The 18,324-nt window shown below is 53.3% G+C and overlaps 1 protein-coding gene across 1 annotated transcript in view; it reads left to right on the top strand.

Moving 5' to 3' along the window:
• Positions 1-18,324, top strand: part of EEFSEC (eukaryotic elongation factor, selenocysteine-tRNA specific) — a 252,221-nt gene that overhangs the window by 185,500 nt on the left and 48,397 nt on the right. Inside the window, exon 5 of the mRNA XM_043588274.1 lies at positions 251-907. Coding sequence (XP_043444209.1) covers positions 251-907 — 657 coding nt within the window. The remainder of the gene's footprint in view (positions 1-250; positions 908-18,324) is intronic.

The following is an 18,324-nucleotide window of genomic DNA, read 5'->3' as shown; positions in this document are numbered from 1 at the left end:
CACAGGACTTGGCTGCTGTGCCTACCCCCCACATGCTGGACTAGTGTGCTGTGTGGACCCGGGCCCCATGTTTGCAGGGTGGAGCTTGCTGTGGCCAAGGGGAATCTGACCGCCCCAGTGCTCCCCTAGGCTGGCATGCCAGGTGCCAGGTGAGTGTTGGCAGCTCTGGGACAGGGACTTCTCCAGCTGGAGCCCCTCCCTCTTGCCTCAAGACTCTTTGTTTCATGAGCTTTCTCTTTTGCTATACCAGGTGGTGAAGAAGGTGAAGTCCATGCAGATGTTTCACATGCCCGTCTCGTCAGCTATGCAGGGAGACCGACTGGGCATCTGTGTCACCCAGTTTGACCCCAAGCTGCTGGAGCGTGGCCTGGTGTGTGCCCCTGAGTCCCTGCACACTGTCCATGCAGCCCTCATCTCTGTGGAGAAGATCCCGTACTTCCGGGGGCCCCTGCAGACCAAGGCCAAGTTCCACATCACAGTGGGCCATGAGACGGTGATGGGCCGCTTGATGTTCTTCAGCCCTGCCCCTGATAGCTTTGACCATGAGCCTGTGCTAGACTCCTTCGACTTCTCTCGAGAATACCTCTTCCAGGAGCAGTACCTAAGCAAGGATTTGGCACCAGAGGTGACAGACAGTGGCGAGGCTGACAAGAAGACGGGCCAGGCCACGGGAGGCCACTGTCCTCGGCAGCAGTGGGCCCTCGTGGAGTTTGAGAAGCCTGTCACCTGTCCTCAGCTGTGCCTGGTGATCGGCTCAAGGCTAGATGCAGACATTCATGCCAACACGTGCCGGCTGGCTTTCCACGGCATCTTGCTCCACGGGCTGGAGGACAAGGACTATGCCGAGAGTTTCTTGCCCAGGCTGAAAGTATATAAGCTCAAGCACAAGCATGGCCTCGTGGAGCGGGTAAGTAGTCCGTCTGCCCATCACCCTTCCTTGTCAGGCTCGGATGGCCAGGACGGGCATGGTTGGGGTCCGTAATGAGAAGCAGGAAGACCTTAGCGGCCTTCTGGTCCCAACTTCTGAGGTTTTTGAACAAGGAAGCTGAGGCCCCGTGTGGTCAAGTGGCCTGGGTTCTCTCTGCCCGTGGTCATAGAGCCGGGGCCTGAACTCAGGTCGGCAAGCTCCACCTCACCTGCCCCCAACCAGCCACCCCTACCCTCTACTTGGGCAGAGGAGGGCAGGGCAGCCCTGGCCCTCACTCAGTCCGGGTCCAGACAGCAGCACTTCAGCTGGGCCAGAAGCCAGTGTATCAGTGGCCTCCCTGAACTTCAGATAGGGTGCTGGGCCCTGCCCCTGACAGCCTGATGACCAGGCCCTGGCTCTCGTGGCCTCAGTGGGGGTTGAGCCTCCATCAGGCAGAGTGGCTGCTGGGTCTGCCCCAAACCAATCGTATCAAAGGAGAGAGCACGGCTGGTCAGTGCAGGGCAGGCCTGGCCAAGCATGTCCTCAGCCTGTGGGGTTGGGGAAGGGGGGTGCCAGAGGGCAAGAGGTGGAAAGGTACAGGAAGGTGACATGGCAGGAGGCCCTGGGCTGCTGGCTTCCTGGGGTCCCTGTCACCATCACTGGAGGCAGGTCTTTAGATGTGGGTGAACCACTATGGTTCCCAGACCTTTCATGAGGGTGGCCTAGAGCCTGAAAGGGTTCAGAAATCCTCGGATTACCTCCTGTCAGGTGGGCCCTGCCCACCCACTTTGTCTGTCCCTGTAGGTCTCCCTGGGAATCCCTGCCTCCTGGGCCTTGAAGACATGGGTGAAGAATGTCTAAACCTTGCTCCCTGGATGTGCACCCCTGTGGGGCAGGGGTGGCTGTGGGTGGTCCTGGGACTTGTCTCTGAGCCAGGTGAGCACGGTGGTGATAAGGCCCCAGTGTTGGGGACTTAGGCTCCAGTGGGGTCTACCCTGAGGCTCTCAGCAGGCCTGCAGTTCTATTTCTTAGCAAGATGAGGGTCACCCCTCCTGGTACAGCCCTGCCCACGTCAGCTTAGGCTCCAGCATGGTGTCTGATCCTTACCAAGCAGGCACTCAGGAGAAAGTTTCAGGGCCTTGGGCACCGGACAGTGTTGGGGTTCCATTGCCACCTGTCTCTTTCCCTTCTTTCGGATCCCCAGATCTTCCAGATCTCTTTCTCCTCTGGTACTCTCTGTCACAGTGGAAACCCCCACTCCCCTCCTCCCTGTCTTGGGTTTCTTCCTGGTGGTCAGGCCCTGTATCTAGACCTGCCCTCTGACCTCAGCCCCTTCTTCTCCTGCCTGTATCGAGACCTGCCCTCTGAAGAGGGAATCAGTGGAAGCTTCTTACTTACCTGCTCATATCGGTCTGAAACTCGGGATCCTCAGCTTTGTTAACTCAGGGCTCCCACTTCAAGGCCAGCCTTGCCCACTCTGCCAGGCAGGTGTGGTCACCCTGCGTTGCTGCCCTGTGTGAGTCTGGGAGCTGGAGCCGTGTTGCATCCCCCTCTGCTGTTCTCTGGACAGGGCCTGTCCCTCCGTGGATGTTGGTTTCCTCATCTGTACAGTGGCAGCTTGAACTCCAGGGCCACCAGGAGGGGTCAAGGACCAACCGTGGGGCCACTCAAGGGCTCCATCAGCCCTGGGCCAGCCCTGCGATGCTGATTGAAGACAAAGGTGATAAAGTGCACGTCGCTCGTTTGTCTAGCTTTGTTTATTAGCAGTATTATGAAGTGTAATTATTCTCTGGGGAAGTATCTGTCATGGAGTAATGCCCCACTTGGCGAGCTCACAGGTCTAATTGCCCACAGAGGCCCATTGTTGGGGGAGGAGCCGTTACTTCCTTTGAGAATGAGACGTGTGGGCTTGGACATATTATCAAATGACTCTTGCCTCCTAAGGGCAGTGGGGAGGACCCAGGAGGCGAGTTGACCCAGGCCCTGCCACCAACCTGGGGCATCCCTGGGGCCATCAACCCTTTCCTGCTCAATCCATGGAGGCTAGAAGTGAAGGCACAAGAGCCCTAGACTTGCAGTCAGCAGATCCCATAAAGATACCCTAAGTGGAAAGGCTCCCTCCAACCAGGGCTGGCTTCAGGTGGGGCTGTAGATGTGTGTGGAGGGGACCTGAGACCAGGCTCCTGAAAGGGAGTAAGGGAACAGGCACCCAGGTTCCCCCTACCAGCCCCTTAAGGCTCTGGCTGAGTGGACACCTGTCCTGATGCTGGGGACCTCTGTGCCACAGGTTCCCTTCTGGGCCCAGGAATACACCCACCCCCTGCTTCCCTCCACATTATCCCTTCTCTATTTATGCAGCACCTATTGTGTGCCATTACTAGCTGCATACATTATTTTAAATCCTTATAAAAATCCAAGGAGGAAGTTATTACTTTTCCTATATGTACTTTTGCAAAAAAGTATTAAACAGATCACTTTCTTCCTCCTAAAATTATATGTAACTAATTGAGAAAAGTAATATGTGCACACGATGAAACATAATTCAAACAAAACAAAAACTTACTTGAAAAAACATCTTCTTCCTACTCTGAATTCAGGCCACCAGGGTGCCTCTATAAAGGCGGTCGCACTAGAAGCTAGCTCAAGAGAGGTGAAGTGACCTGCCCAAGGTCACAGGATGGTAAAGTCAGGATTGGATCCCAGCCCTTACCGGCCTCCACGTCCTTACCTTTCCAGCATGTCAGGTCGATTCTTGTCCAGTGAGTTGAGAGGCTTGGGTGCTCTTAAGAAACTGGAGCCTCCTTGGTGGGAGACTTTCCTTCCTTGTAAGGTTGGTAAGGCATTGACCTTGGGAGTCACACGGACTGTGCTCAAACCCTGGCTATGCCACATAACCACCGTATGCCTTGTGCAGCCATTTTCTTTCACCATCCTCACTCATTTGTGGAGCAAGCAGTTTTCCTCTCAGGGTCGTTTTGAAAGAGCCACAATAGCGTGTGGCTTCATATGCAAGAGTTGAGTCCAGCTCAGGGGAAGGAGGAAGATTTCCTCGTGTAGCTAACCAGCAGGCCTGGTTTATTCCAAGAGGTGACCCTGTTTGCTTTCAGCAGGACTCAGAGTGTACAGAGATTTTCAGATAGCTTGGCTGGCCACAGCCTTTGCCTTGCAGCAGACCCATCAGATGTGCAGGCCTGGGCTTCAGTCCCAGCCTGACCACCTCCTAGTGTGGAAACATGGGCTGGTCATGAGACTTCCCTGTGTCCGGAGAATTTCACAGCACTGCACCATGGGGTGAGATGTAGGTGAACTGGGGGAGTGGATGAAGGTTCCGAGATCAGTGCTTGGCTCCTACTCTGTGTTTTCTGTCTTATTGTTATTAGTTTAGCCCTTAAAGTCCCAGAATGATATTCCAATCCTTTCCCCAGGACTTCTGTTCCTCTCTGAAGCACAGAGACCTCCCTCCCTCCGCCACCCCGGTCCCTGTCAGGAGGCAGCCAGGACTGCTGGAAGTGGCATGTTTGGGGAGGAAACTAAGAGCCAAGCTGGCTGCTGGGTGTGGTTGACAAGGGCAGGGAGTACCCAGTGCTGATCTTTTCCCAGCTGTGCTTGCCTGCCTCTGAAAAATTCCTAGACACATCACAGCTATCACCCGTCCCTAGGCATGTCTCCGTTCAAAGACATCTCCAGGAGGCCAAGCCATCTTGAAAAGATTAAATCCAGTCTCCTGGGCAGGTTCTTCACCACCATGGTGAACCAATTCCCAGCCCTTGCTCCATGATGCTGGGCAAACTCATTGTGTCTACTCTGCAAAACCCAGTCAGCTTTCTGGGAGCTCAACTTGGGCCTCTGAGACATCATCCGTTTACAACCAAGGAAGGCCCAGCCCTTTATAGATGTGTGTTGAATAAACGTTTTCCACCTGGACAGACTTAAGGCATACAGTCCAGGGCTCATTGCCTAAAACACGCTCTTCATTCATATATTCAGATGTTTCCTTAGCTCCTGTGTATGCCGCGCACTGCGGGTACAGCAAGACAGAGTGCTTGTTCTCATGGGAGAGACTTGACAAGGAACAGTACCTTAGATGCCTTCAGGTAGTAGTAAGTTCTAGAAAGAAAGTGACAGAGTGAAGTAAATACACAATGCTGTGGACAGTGCATGGCCCATACAGGGGCCAGCCATCTGCCCTCCCCAGGTTTTCTCTTCCTTCTGTGCTCTGCTTCACTTGCTCACATCGAAAGATGGGTCAGGCTCCCTTGTAGATGTGGCCGCACTCATTACTGTTGTTTTGAGTGTCTGTGGCCTGTAGGACACAACCAAGCAACTGGTCTTGCCCCAAATCTAATCATCTTCAATAAGCTTGTTTTCTCTGGATACTTTTTTTTAGTTGCTGCAATCAAACACAATTTAATTAACTTACCACCAGTAAATGGCTTTCCTTTGCTTGGCTAACAAATGAGCCACTTGGAAACTTACTTTGATTATAGCTTTATATCCTCTCTCTCTCTCTGTCTCTCTGTCTCTCTGTCTCTCTCTCTCTCTGTTGCTGTTTCGTGAAGAAATTCTGCTGTGATGAGATGTACTGCTTGAAGTCATCTCATTTTCTTTTTCTGTGAGCTGGGAATATTCTGATGTCAGTATATGCTGTATTTTATTAACACAGCCAGTAACAAACACAGAGCTTTGCCATGTGATTCGACAAAATAATAATCCACACCTCACTGAGCATTGTTGAAAGTGTGACATTTGAAGTCCACTTGTCCTGTTTAGACATGGCGCCTATGCACTGGTAATAAAAATGAATAAATAAAACATGTAGCCAGGTGAGACACTGTGGAGCCATCCCAGAGTTCCTGCACCCAGCAGCTCCTAGGTTTCTGTCACAACTGCTCAACTCTGCCACTGTGGCACAAAAGCAGCTGCACCAAGGTAGGAACAAGTAGGTGTGGTGAGGGGCCAGTAAAAGTTTATTTAGGGACACTGAAATTTACTTCTTATAGTTTTCATATGTCATGAAATGTTCTTCTTTTGATGTTTTTCAATCCATTAGAAAACAGAAAAAACATTCTTAGCTTGAAGACCGTACAAAAACAGATACTGGGCAGAATTTGGGCCTCTAGCTATTTGTTCACGCTTGGTCTAAATGGTAAATATGACTCTTGAAACAGATTGAGCATCCTGCAAGGAAAATCTAATCACCATCTACAACCACAAGTACTCTACTCTCTCTGCATTCCTCAGGAACTCCTAGGACTCGAGGACTTGAGGACTCTCTGCATTCCTCAAGAACTCCTAGGAAGGGAGTTCAGGTTACTAGAAACACTCCAGAGGTCTCACCTGAAGGGGAGAAGAAGGGAAGTGAAGGTGTTCTAAAGGCCTAGCCTTTCTCAGGGGAGGGCTTGGGGAAAAGAATTAGAGTATATGGTGGTGAGGGAGATGCTTAGTATCCTGTTTTCAGGTAAAAGTATAGAAATATGTATAAGATTATAAGCACAGAGAAAGGGGAAGAAGCTATGAATGGACCAGGAAAGTGTAGCACTTCCACAAACACAAAGGAAAATCTGGAATGAATTTGATTAAACCAAAAAAAATGAAGGAAACAAAAACATTGTTCATAAATAATGACAAAAACAGGAGGAATAAGAGTGTTAGTCATTACACTAAACGTGAATGGCCAAATTCTCCTCTGTAGTACAGAGTATGATAGATTGGATTAAAACACAAAACCCAGTAATATGCTATTTATAGGAAACATGCAATGGTAAACAAAGGTTAGGAATAAAAGGACGGACAGAGAAATGTCAGGAGACTGTGAACAAAAAGAAAGTATGAGTGGTAATGCTAATTTCAGACAAGCTAGAATTTAAGACAAAAATACTTACCAAGATAAAGAGAGATACCATGTAATGATAAAGGCATGGTTACAAACTTGCACCTGCCAAACATATAAAAACAAAATCTGTTAGAAATTCAAGGAGAACTTGGTTAAAAAAAAAAAAAAAAAGGAGTGATAATTATAGTTGGGCACATTAGAATGCAGGTTCCAGAATTGGACAGGCCCGCTAAACAACAGGTAAGGAAGGACACAGAGGTGTAACACAATTCCTACACTTGATTTCTAAATAGATAAAAACCCTTATATCCCTCAGACAGAGAAAATACCCTTTTTCCTTTTTTCTGTGGAACATTTGCAAAACTGGACATTCAGCAACAGTCACTCAAAAAACATTTGTGGAACACTTACCCTGTGCTGTTTTCAGGGCTGGGGGTATTACAGTAAATAAGAGCCAAATCCCTGTGCTTGTGGGCCTTAGATTCTAGTTGTACCTGTGGCCACAGAGAAAACGGTAGTAGATTTTCAAAAGTAGAAATCATGAACCATTAAAAGTAGAAATGAAGAATGGATATAGATACATAGATATATGTTGTGTGTGTGTGTGCTCATTTGTTTATTCTTTCATACATTTGCTGCTTGGAAATTGGCAAGCAGTAGGTTGCTGTTCATTTGGTTAAGGCTGTTTCCCATACTGTTCTACAATGTAGAATGCCTTAGTAATCACTTTGTTCTTTTTCAGGTTTTTTTTTGTTTTTTTGTTTTGTGTGTGTGGGGGGGGTTGTTTTTTGTTTTGTTTTGTTTTGTTTTGTTTTGTTTTGTTTTGTTGGTCCCTTGATTACATCGCAAAGAAAGTCCTAGATTCCTTTGAAGGTGACTTTAACACCCATCTCTTACATGCTGATCTGCTTTTTGAACAAGCAGAAAACAGGGCCAAGATAGATCCTTCCAGTATCAACAGTCTGTGACTAGGATCCAATTCATTTTTTTAATTGTATTTACTTTACCGTCAGGTTCCTATTTATGGCGACTCTCATTTTCTTTCTAGGGTACCATGTGAAGTTTCTCTTTTAAGCGTCAGTATTTAAAGAAAACGGTTAGGTAAAGAATCTTTCTTTGCAGGTGTGCAAAGATCTGGTGAAAGTAAAGGGTGGTGTTTCTAAGCTGGGGTGGAGCTCCTGGGCCATGCTCCAGAGGTCCCTGTATCCCAGCCACGTATGGATTTAAACCAGCTGCTCCTCTCTCAGTGAGCCAGGCTGAGCGTCACAGGCAACATGGCCTTTGTATGGAGGAGACATGTGCCTGGTCAGAGGGCCTACAGAGGGCCGCAGGAAGCAGGAGAGGGGCAAGGACTCTGCTAAGGTGGGAGGAGGTGGTCTTGTATGGGAAAATTACAAAGAGTTAATGACCTTTGAGCTGTGCCTTGTGACTGGTCAGACTGGGAGATGGAGGTCCCAGAGCCAGGCACTGTTTCTGCAGAGGCACGGAAACAGGGCCCTCTGGCCCAGGGTGCCTGGCAGCTGGAGGACAGAAGGCAGCTCCAAGGTGTATGTGGGCCAACCACCAAAGCCACCAGCAGGTTGGGGCCTGGGGGAGGCTGAAGCTTCATTCAGATTGTGCTGGAGAAATCCTTTGAGTGGGGCCAGCCAGGGCAGCCTACAGACAGGTGTCCACATGAGGTCCCCAACCTTGTCCCCTGTCACCTAGCCTGCATTCCCAGATCCTGGGCACCCCAGGTTGAGTCGAGTAGTCTGGCCTGACGGAAGCCACTTACTCTCTGGGGCCCTGTTTCCTCATTTGTAACAATTGCATGGGAAAAGGTGGGGCCACCGAGGGCTCAGTGCCGAGGACGCGGAGTGCTGTGCACTTGGCCTGCCCTGCCATGGTCCACTTCACACCTCCGACTGCTGCCACACCCCAGGGGCCCTCCTCTCCTCCCTCCCTGCCCTAGCAGCCTGTGCACCTCCGCCCACATCACTCTCTGAGAAACTAAGGTGGTCCTGCCACTGCCTACTCAGAAATCTCTTTGGGCCCACCTTACACCTTAGCTACCCCGGCTGGCCTGCTACTAATTGTGAAGTGGGGTCCCAGGACGTGGCAGGTCGGGGAAGCAGCCACACAGGACCAAGAGGGTGCCTCCTTGAGACCAGGACTAGAGGAGAGGAGGGAGGAGAACCAAGTATGGCAATGTCTGCGGGCTGAGGCCTTGAGGGCCCAGGGACCTCGGGCTCCAGCCAAGGCCCCAGGGGATGCTGAACGGCCCTGAGTGGGTGTGAAACTTTGGGGGAGTCTCTTCCCCTCAGCACCCCTCCTGGAAAAATAGGGGCTATCCTCCCTACTCCATGGGCTGGTGGAAGGCGGGGAGATGAGTACATATAAAATGCCGAGTGCTGTTCCTGGCACACTAGGCCATTGTTAAGCAGTGGCTCTCCTTGCTGCTATTTACTTGGACTTTCCTCAGGCACAGATGCCTGGGTTCCCAACTCGGGTGGTGGCGAGACGCTGATACCCGCACCTTTTCTGTGGTGGGATCAGGCCATGCATGCCGACTACCCTGGCTCTGGCACCCTGGCGCTGGATGGGGAAGGCCTTAGGGCTGGGCCAAGGAGCCTGCGGCATCAGCCCAACCAAGTGTAAACACACAGACGCCACCAGGGGCACTGGCTGGCTTTGAAGTCTAAAGTGCTGCTGCCTCCTGGCACTTGGCTCACCCCACGGTACTGCTGATGGCTTGTTCAATGTGCCCAGGGCACTGGAGAGTGTGCTGGCTGGGGTGCCGGCCGTTCCAGGCTCCCTGCAGTCCTTCCTGACCCGCCCTCGGAGGAAGCGGTGCTGTGGTCCACCTGGTCCCTTGCCCCACTCTGCTAACCCTTGCTCCGCTAGGCCCCTGTCCAGCAGGCTGAAGACTGTACTGGCTCCCAGGCCACTCAAGAGAACAGAGGTTCCCCCTGAACCAGAGGTCAGGAGGGCTCTTTCCTCAGGGAGAAGATCAGATAGTGAAGATCAGCCCTAGTTGTTCTGGCCTTGGCCCTGGCCCAAGCCCTTGGCCTCTCTCCTCCCTTCCAAACGGCAGCATCTGATAGTGGAGAATCTTGCTGGGCTATTGAGGTGCCTGTGAGCCTCCTCAGATTGAAGATTGCTTTTTTGCTTGAATATAGACACAGGGTCAAGGCAGCTCGACACAGTGGAAAGAGCTGGCACTGGCCTGGCTCAGCTTGGCCATAGACAGGACATTCTCTCCCCACCCTACCCCCGGAACCTGTCTCTTAGATGAGGAAGCTGTGGTGGAGTTGATGAGATCACGTGTGCTAAGGGCCAAGGGGAGGCCTGGCACGAAGCAAGTGCTCACTAAAATGTGCGTCTCCTTTTTCCTCCATGAAAATACAGCTGCCTTTAGGAGTGGTGCCTTTGTACCTCCCTATGAGCTGTGGACAGACAGCTTTACCTGCATTAGTGCCTGGGTGATGGAGGACAGAAACAGAGAGGGAGGCTCAGTGGGGGTGCAGGGAAGTGGGTGGCAGGGCTTCTACAGATGAGCAAGTGCTCTGCGCAGTGGTGGGCAGGCCCTAGTTCTGAGGAAGCCAGCCCCGCTGGCCCAAGAGGTGGGGCAGAGGCGGGCAGGTTCCTCCTTGGGTGGGCGCCCTGGGGGCGCCTGCCCTGGGCCTCCTCACTGGGCCTCTGCAAATCACTTGACAAAAGGAGATGAATTGAAGGCTGCTTTCCTTTCCTGGGTTTGCACCAGGGGACTGCAGTGAGGTTGGTTGTCGCTCACACAAATCTTTCAGTCAGAAATCTTGCCTCTTCTCACAACAACTTTGGAGGCAGATAGGCTCACCCTGTTTTCAAAGGGGAGGACACTTAAGGCTCAGAGGAGTGATGTGGTTTGCCCAGGGTCCCACCGTGGCTGGTGGAGGAGTGGCCCTACCTTGGGGGCCACTCCAGGGACCCCATCTCCCCACCATACCAGGCCATGGCCCTGTACTGGGGAGGAAGAAAAGGCATCTTTTGGGCGAGATGTTTCTTACGCCAAGTAAGGATGGGTGTACCAGAATAGCATCGTCGTCCCAGGGACGCTTGGGGAAGTTGTCGATCCTGGTGGCTGTCAAGTGCCCTGGGAGAATTACCACCCCGTGTGAGGACTGCATCGGGGATCCAGGCAACTTCTGAGTTCATCCCTTGCAGATCCCTTCCCTGGCTCTTGTCCTCAGCGAGGACCTCATTGTGAGGTGGAGGGTAAGAGGGAGAGAACCAGAGTCCCGAGAGCAGCCCCCGGTTAGATCACTCTCCATCTGTGGTCTCTGGATATGTCTTAGTTGTCCCTGCCAACACCAACACCCCTAATCCCCAAAACAGCCCTTTCAGAGGAAGAAACTAAGGGTCAGGGAAGTCCCTTGCCCCAGGTCATGGGCACAGAGCTGAAAGAAGCAGTCTGGACTCAAACCTTCCCAACCCCTTCTCTTGCCTCAGCCCTCCTCACAGCCAATGGAGCGAGCGACTCGGGTCCCCACTGCACGGCAGGCTGCCCTTCTTTTCTTGGTGCCACTTCTCCAATTTGAATTAGAATAGTCGCTTCGGAACTTGGGCAGTTCCCAAGCCTCATCCTGGGAACTGGGCCCCGAGAGACACACACATGTAATGACATAATTATGTGCACTGGCAGCCAGGTTCCCGCACAGGGGCTGGGGACAGTGGAGACTTGCCCGGCACGTAAGCAAGGGCCTGGGCTTCCATACGCAACCAGTGAGTGCTCTTTGGGAAGTCACCCTCTGATGACTGACGGCTAATAAACGAAGCGAAGTATTCATGCAAACAGTGAAAGTCCCCACTTCGGGCTAGTGTTGTAACCGTGCTGGCCCAGGTTCAGCATTGTTCCCAAGGAGTAAGTCCCACATGCATTGCCTTTGGTTTGACGTCACGATGATTGATTTCAAAATGAAAAGCCTCCAACTGTCCTCTGAAGATTTTTCCCTGCTGGATGTTCAGGTGTCTAATCTCTGAGGTCTTTCTCCTTTAGCTGGAAGAGTCTATAATTTGGAGACGAGCCAACCACTGGGCACACACACACACATTTCAAAGACAGACAGGGCCGAGAAAAGGCATGTCCTCTAGCCCCCCTGCCCTTTAACACCCAGGACAAATGATGACCCCTGGTCTTCCGGAAGCTCCCCAGAGATATCGGCCTCACTGCCTCCAGCAGGAAAGGCTATCGTCCCTCTCTCTAACGAGACTTTTCATGAGATTTCTTACAGCAGACATTTGTGAGTCCCCTCTTACCACGTCTACCCCCAGTAATATCTGGAGAGCTTACATTCTGGGGATGCAGAGATGCACTTCGGCCAGCTCCTGCCTTCCCCTACCACCCCTCTTCCAATGGGGGCAGCCGGTGCAGTCAAGCTGCTGCTGGGCCAAGACCCTCACACAGGCTGTGTCCCGGCCTGCTCCCCATGCAGCCTTCTGCCTGGGGCTCAGTGGCCAGCAGGGGGCCATGGAAGAGTGCCGTGGTCTGTCAGCAATGTCTGCTCGCATCTGCATGTGGCAGCCAGTGGGGCGGGGGACACAGGCCCTGTACCTGCCCCCCCCCCCCCGCCTTCCTGTGTATCGTGCAGTGGGGAGGGTCCTGAGGGAGGAAGACACCCTGCCCAGGGAGCGTGGGGGTGGCAGAGGCCAGGCCAGTGTCCACTCTGTGTAAACCTGCCATAGCTCTCTTACCTCACTTTGTGGATGAGCAGCTAAGGCCCGTAGGGGTTAGGCCACGGGCCAGAGGCTCCAAGACCACAAGACCAGGGCTTTGAGCCCAAGCAAGCTGGCTCCAGAGCCCAGGCTCTGGCCCACTGCACGAGCAGAAGCTCAGCCTTCCCTCTGGAATTGGCCCTTCTGTGCAGAGAGTCAAGAGCCATGTTGGACGATAGCATTTGAGTCTGTTCTTAGCTATTGCTTCTAGCTGAGCACCTCCTCCTCCCATCTTCCCTCGCCTGGTCCCCATCCCCTTAACCTTCTTTCTTCGTCTCTTCTGGTCTCCAGTGCACCCGTGCTCCTAAATGTGGCCTGTATTGGAATTCACCAGAAGGGTAACTGGCCTCTTGGCCTCATAACCATAGCTAGAGGAAAGCTTACCATCCCTCCAGCCTCATTTTATGGATGAGGAGCCTGGAGAATCCCTGGAGCAGCTTGCCTCACTGGCCTTCAGTACATTCTGGACCTGGCAGTCTCCACCCCGGGTTGGCCCCAGAGCCGACCAGAAGCACCTCACAGCCACACAGCCCTCCCTCCCAAGGCACTGAGTCCACTGGGCTGGCAGATCTTCCTTTGACAGGTGCTCAGGCCCCACCCCACTTCCTGCCTGGAGTGGCCAGGCTCCATCTGTCTTTACTCCCTGTCCTTGGGGTCGGCTTCTCCGGTGGCTTGGGGTTTTTAGGAGCTGAGACAGGCAGGGGTAGGGCTACCCTGCTGCCCCAGGGCTGAATTTGCCAGCTTGGGCCCAGGCAATCATGGCATGGCTCGGGGGAGCCCAGAGAATGGGAATGCCATGGCCAGGCCCATTCGCTGCTGCCAAACATCCACCTCTTCTGCTCTCATGCCGTGGAGGTGACGGCAGGGAAAGCTGGAATGTGTGACTTTGGGCCAGTCATTTCACTTTGCTAAATCCCTACTTGGCAACTAATGGTGTGGAGGCGTCTCTTCCAGAGCATGGCCAAAGACAGTTTGTGGCTCTCACCTGCTGAGGGTGCTGGGGTCGGGGACAGAGGAGGTGCAGAGGGCTGGACAGTCTGAGGGAAGAGGAGGTTGCTGCCAGCTCCTCTCGCTGCCCTGGCAGCTTGTGTCCATAGTGCCAGACTAGGCCATCTTCCAGCTCCTGGAAGGATCCACTCAGGCTGCTGGAAATGATAGTGTGGACCATCGGGGAGGGGGGGTGGTGCGTCAGCTTTTCTGAGACCACAAGGTGTTCCTGGCAATATGCTGAAGGCCAGCCTCCTCACCCACACTGCCTGACCCCTACAAGTGAAATTGAAGACACAGAAGTTAGTAGGAGGGACATTACACCTAATCAGTGCTATTATGCCTTCTGGCCAAGCCATAAAACAAGAGAACAGGAATGACCAGGGCCCTGCCTTTGAACTTGAATCCTTTCTAAACTGCCACTCCAGCCCAGGGAGACCACGAGGCAGCAAGCAAGAGGGAGCCCCTCGGGCCCCTCCTCGGAGGGTCAGAAAAAGCCCATTCGCTCCTCACCTTATCCCGGATGCTTAAAAAAATATTGTGGTAATGTAGGTCAGTGAACTGACCGGCACCACACACCGGCAGGATTACAGGGCCCGCCAGCCCGCACGCTGGCCCACTTGGCCAGATGAGAACATAAACAAGAAGTGCCGGGAGCCCTCAGCTTCCCTGGCCCTAGGCTTTTGTTTATGTAGCACTTAAACCAACTTTGGGGTCGTTGCAGTCTGCCATGAAGGCCCCGAAGCTTTTTGAAGTTCCCCTGAAGTTAATAAAATTAGTCTGCCCTCATTGCGAGGCTTGGGAGGGGGTGGGAGATGGGTCCTCCGCTGTGTCTGTGGCATTTAGCTTTTTAAGTTAATATTCTATAACCCAAAGAAAGGAAGAGGCGGGGGAGAAGGCCCAATAAAAAGTCTTGTGAAATGCCTTTTTGCTAATAGGTAGCATGCCTGCCACCCCAGGGCCCTGGTCACCATGAAGCCCCGCCACCAGGCCCGTTGGAGAGCCTGCTGTGCTCCGGTGCGAGGGATGGCCTGTACTGGGGCGGAAGGGGACCTAGCTGCGAGGCGGGGCTGTGGGCTCCCTCTAATGAAACGTACCCCCAGCCGCAAGTCCACTTGAGTGATTTACTTTGCGCCCAAAGAGCCAAGAGTCCCCTTCTGTCAGCAGTATCTCCCTCCCCACCTGCATATCACGTGCATATTTACTGGGACCTGTCATGGGCCAGGGCCCTGTAGGGCAGAACTCCCAGTCTGTCTCGTGAGGGACACAGACAGGCCAGCTGCCAGTGATGAGACAGAGTGGCCAGGCCTCAGGACAGGAGGTTCCTGCCATGTGGGGAGGCTGTCTGAAGGAAGGCTTGTCCAAACTGAGCCCGGGAGGACTGGAGGAAGTCTGGGGTAGGTACGGTTGAGGGGAGGGGGTGAGGGGTGATAGACATGTTCATTATGTTCATCGGCTTGATCGTGGTAATGTTTACATATCTCTAAAATTATCAGGTTACATACCTAAAATGTGTACATGCTTTTATAGATCAGTTATGCGTCGATGAAGTGTTAAAAAATGAAAGACCACAGGCAGGACTGAGCATTGCAGACGTACCAACAACCACAGTTAGGTACATTTAACATTGACTCAGGCATTCGGGAAGCATATAGCAAGGCTTGTTGATGTGCAGAGAACGCAGCTGTGGAGAAGAGAGACATGTTTCTGCTCTCACGGACCTGTGTCCCGCTTGGGAGGAAGAAACAAGTAACGGACAGGGGCACCTGGGTGGCTCCTGTCAGTTGCGCGTCCACCTCTTGATTCCGGCTCAGGTCATGATATGGTCGGGATATCGAGCCCCGCGTCAGGTGCTGAGCTGAGCGTGGAGCCTGCTTGGGATTCTCTGTCTCCCTCTCTCTCTGCCCCTCCCCTGCTTGCTCTCTCACTCTCTCTCTCTCTCTCTCTCTCAAAATAAATAAACGTTAAACAGCAGATAGGGGCGCCTGGGTGGCTCAGTCGGTTGGGCGGCCGACTTCGGCTCAGGTCATGATCTCGCGGTCCGTGAGTTCGAGCCCCGCATCAGGCTCTGTGCTGACAGCTCAGAGCCTGGAGCCTGTTTCAGATTCTGTGTCTCCCTCTCTCTGACCCTCCCCCGTTCATGCTTTGTCTCTCTCTGTCTCAAAAATAAATAAACGTTAAAAAAAAAATTAAAAAAAAAAACAAAAACAAACAAACAGCAGATAAAGCTATGGCATAATATCAGGGAGTGATCTGTGCTCCAAAGACAAGAGACAGGACCAGGGTTTACAGAGGAGCAAGGGCCAGGGTCCTGGGAGGACACAGGCACAAAAAGCTTGACTGGGGCCCTTGCAGGCACCAGGGCCCTGCCCAGAGACAGGGACACCCTGTAGCCAGTGAGCCGTCCAGAGGCAATGGGATGGAGGAAAGAATATAATTACCCTCCACAAGGATATACATGAGCCCCTGGAGGCAGGAGCTTGGATTTGCCCCCGGTGACACACCTGGCACATGGTAGGCTCTCAGTAAATATTTGTAGGAAGAAAGGATGAACATTGTTAGGAATTGGGTGTGAATTTTCTGCCTGGATTGCCTGTTGGGGCCCTGTGGTGCCTTTTATAAGGTGGTTCTCTAGGTAGGTTGTAAGCTCCTGGTGCAAGGACTGCCTTTTCTCTGACTGTGTCATTTCTCGCCCAGCCATGGGGCCCAGGACAGGTCTTGGGTCTCAGCTGGCCCTGTCTCATGGGCTAGCAAGGGCCTGGGACCCACCCGTCCTGCCCAAAGTGCCCCTGGGGCATCCTGGCGGGCGTCTTCAGCACAGGCTCTATAAAGGCTCAGCATACTTGGCTTTGAACTTCCACCGTGCCACTGGCCCTGGTGACTGCAGTTCCCTCAGATCTCTCCTCTGACTGCCCTGAAGTAGGAATGAAAACCCCTTGCAGACAAGGGTGCCCCGGCGCTCAGTGGGGCCCCCTGATGCCTCTGTTACAGGCTGCGGTGCTCTGAGGCACTTTCTTCTAACAACTGGTGGCCTCTGAGTAGTGCAGGCCGAGCTTAGGACAGGAGGTGGCACTGAGCACCTTCAGTCATGGGGCACACAGAACGGCTAGTCCAGAGTCAGTGCAGCTAACCATCCTGGCTGCCGAACATGATAGGTAGCCCTGCCTCCCAGGCCCCGGGCAGGCTGGGAACAGACTTCTACGTACAGGCCGCTCTGGTGGGTGTGGAGGCAGAGGTCCTGGGAGCCGCGAAGCCTGGGAAAGCATTTGGGGCTGCTGACATCCGCTCACCCTCGCTCCCCGTGTCCTGCAGCTCCCAGGAGCCACCTCTGTTCAGTTCACCCTGTGGTACCCACAAACGGGGCAGAGCCCATGGCAGGCCCGCCCACGGGAGAGCTCTGCCGGGGCTGAGTCCTGAAGGACGAGGAGGAGTTCATGTGTGGGAATGAGATTTGTGAATTATAAAGGGCTGTGCAAGTGGAAATGATTATTCTTATCGTTATTTGTATCCGATTCATCCATCACCGGGGAGAGGAGGAATTCAAGTACCTTTTATCTGGCGCTATGAATCAAATAGAATAGGATATGTTTTTCTAAAAGGGTTTTAGGGTAAATGGGACAGTTTCTGCCTTTCAAAACAATCCATCTGGGGCCCTTGGCCAAATCTTGGTGTCTTGGGCAGAAGTGAGAGGTTTCTGAGGTTGAGGACAGCCCGGCCCATGGGAGTCCCCCATGAGTCTCGGCCTCAGGAGGAGAACACGTGGAGGCTGCAGGCCCCACCGCTGGCAGCACTCCAGCCTCCATGCTGCTGCCCGGGCTGACGCCTGCTCAGACTCAACCCTGGTCCCCAGAAGCACCAAAGCCGGTGCACAGGGCCTGGAGAGCAAGAAGCCTCCCCCATTTGCTCTGTGGCACCTGTGTGGGACCCAGCATGCCGGACGCCAGGTCAAGCACGGGCCCTGCTCTGAAGTAGCAGCAAATCTCAAGAAGAAGCTCGTTAGCCCGTTTGAGGTCATCTGGGGGAGGGTCTAGTCTTCAACATGCACACACACACATACACATGTCCCTCTTTCTCTCTTTTACACAGAGGCCTGGCACCTTCCTGGCACAGGCCCTGGAAAGGAGCCAGGAAGGGCAGGGGAGGCCACAGGAGGGGAGAGTGACACTTCAACCTTCCCCGCACTCAGTCCCCTGGGGAGAGGTTCAAGGTGAACACAGCTCTTGCTGAAATCAGGGCTGTACTAGGTCGGCTTTTCATGTACGTGTGTGTCCCTTCTGTGGCCTGGGCCTCCACAAAGAGTGAGGGGGCACAGGCTGGGCAGCGCAGGGCCTGGCCACGGCCAGCAGGGAGACAGGGAAGCTGGGGCCTCTCCTGGGGTTGGGGCAAGAGGGCATCACAGAGAAGAGGCTGTGGGGTGTGGTGTAGGTAGATGTGGGCCAGGCCAGGAAGGGGCCCTGAGCAGAGTGAGTAAAGCCTTGGCTGAAATGCATATGTGTTTAGCGGGATGGGGTGGCAGAGACCAAGTTCTCGGACACTCCTTGTGGGAGGGGAAACCGGAGAGAGGGTGAGGCAAGTTCTAGAAAACCTTGATGCAGACTCAAGTGTGGATGTCATCCTCTTGACCTGGGGAGTCTGAGCAAGCTTTCATGAGGAGAATGCCGCTAGCCATCATTAGGTGCTTGGAGACAGGCAGGGCACAGTGGCCATGCAGAGGCTGGTACGGGCAGGGAGGTTGTGGGTTCTGAGCTCAGTCTGCCCTGGGAGCTCTGTGACCTGGGACGGATGGCCTAACTCTGCTATGCCTCCAGTTCTACATCTGTGAAGTGGGGAAACAGTGCCTCCCTCCCATTGCTGCCGTGTGCTATGC

This window comes from Prionailurus bengalensis, chromosome A2 (genome assembly GCF_016509475.1).
Source record: "Prionailurus bengalensis isolate Pbe53 chromosome A2, Fcat_Pben_1.1_paternal_pri, whole genome shotgun sequence".
NCBI lineage: Eukaryota > Metazoa > Chordata > Mammalia > Carnivora > Felidae > Prionailurus > Prionailurus bengalensis.
This window is presented reverse-complemented; position numbering and strand designations above follow the sequence as displayed.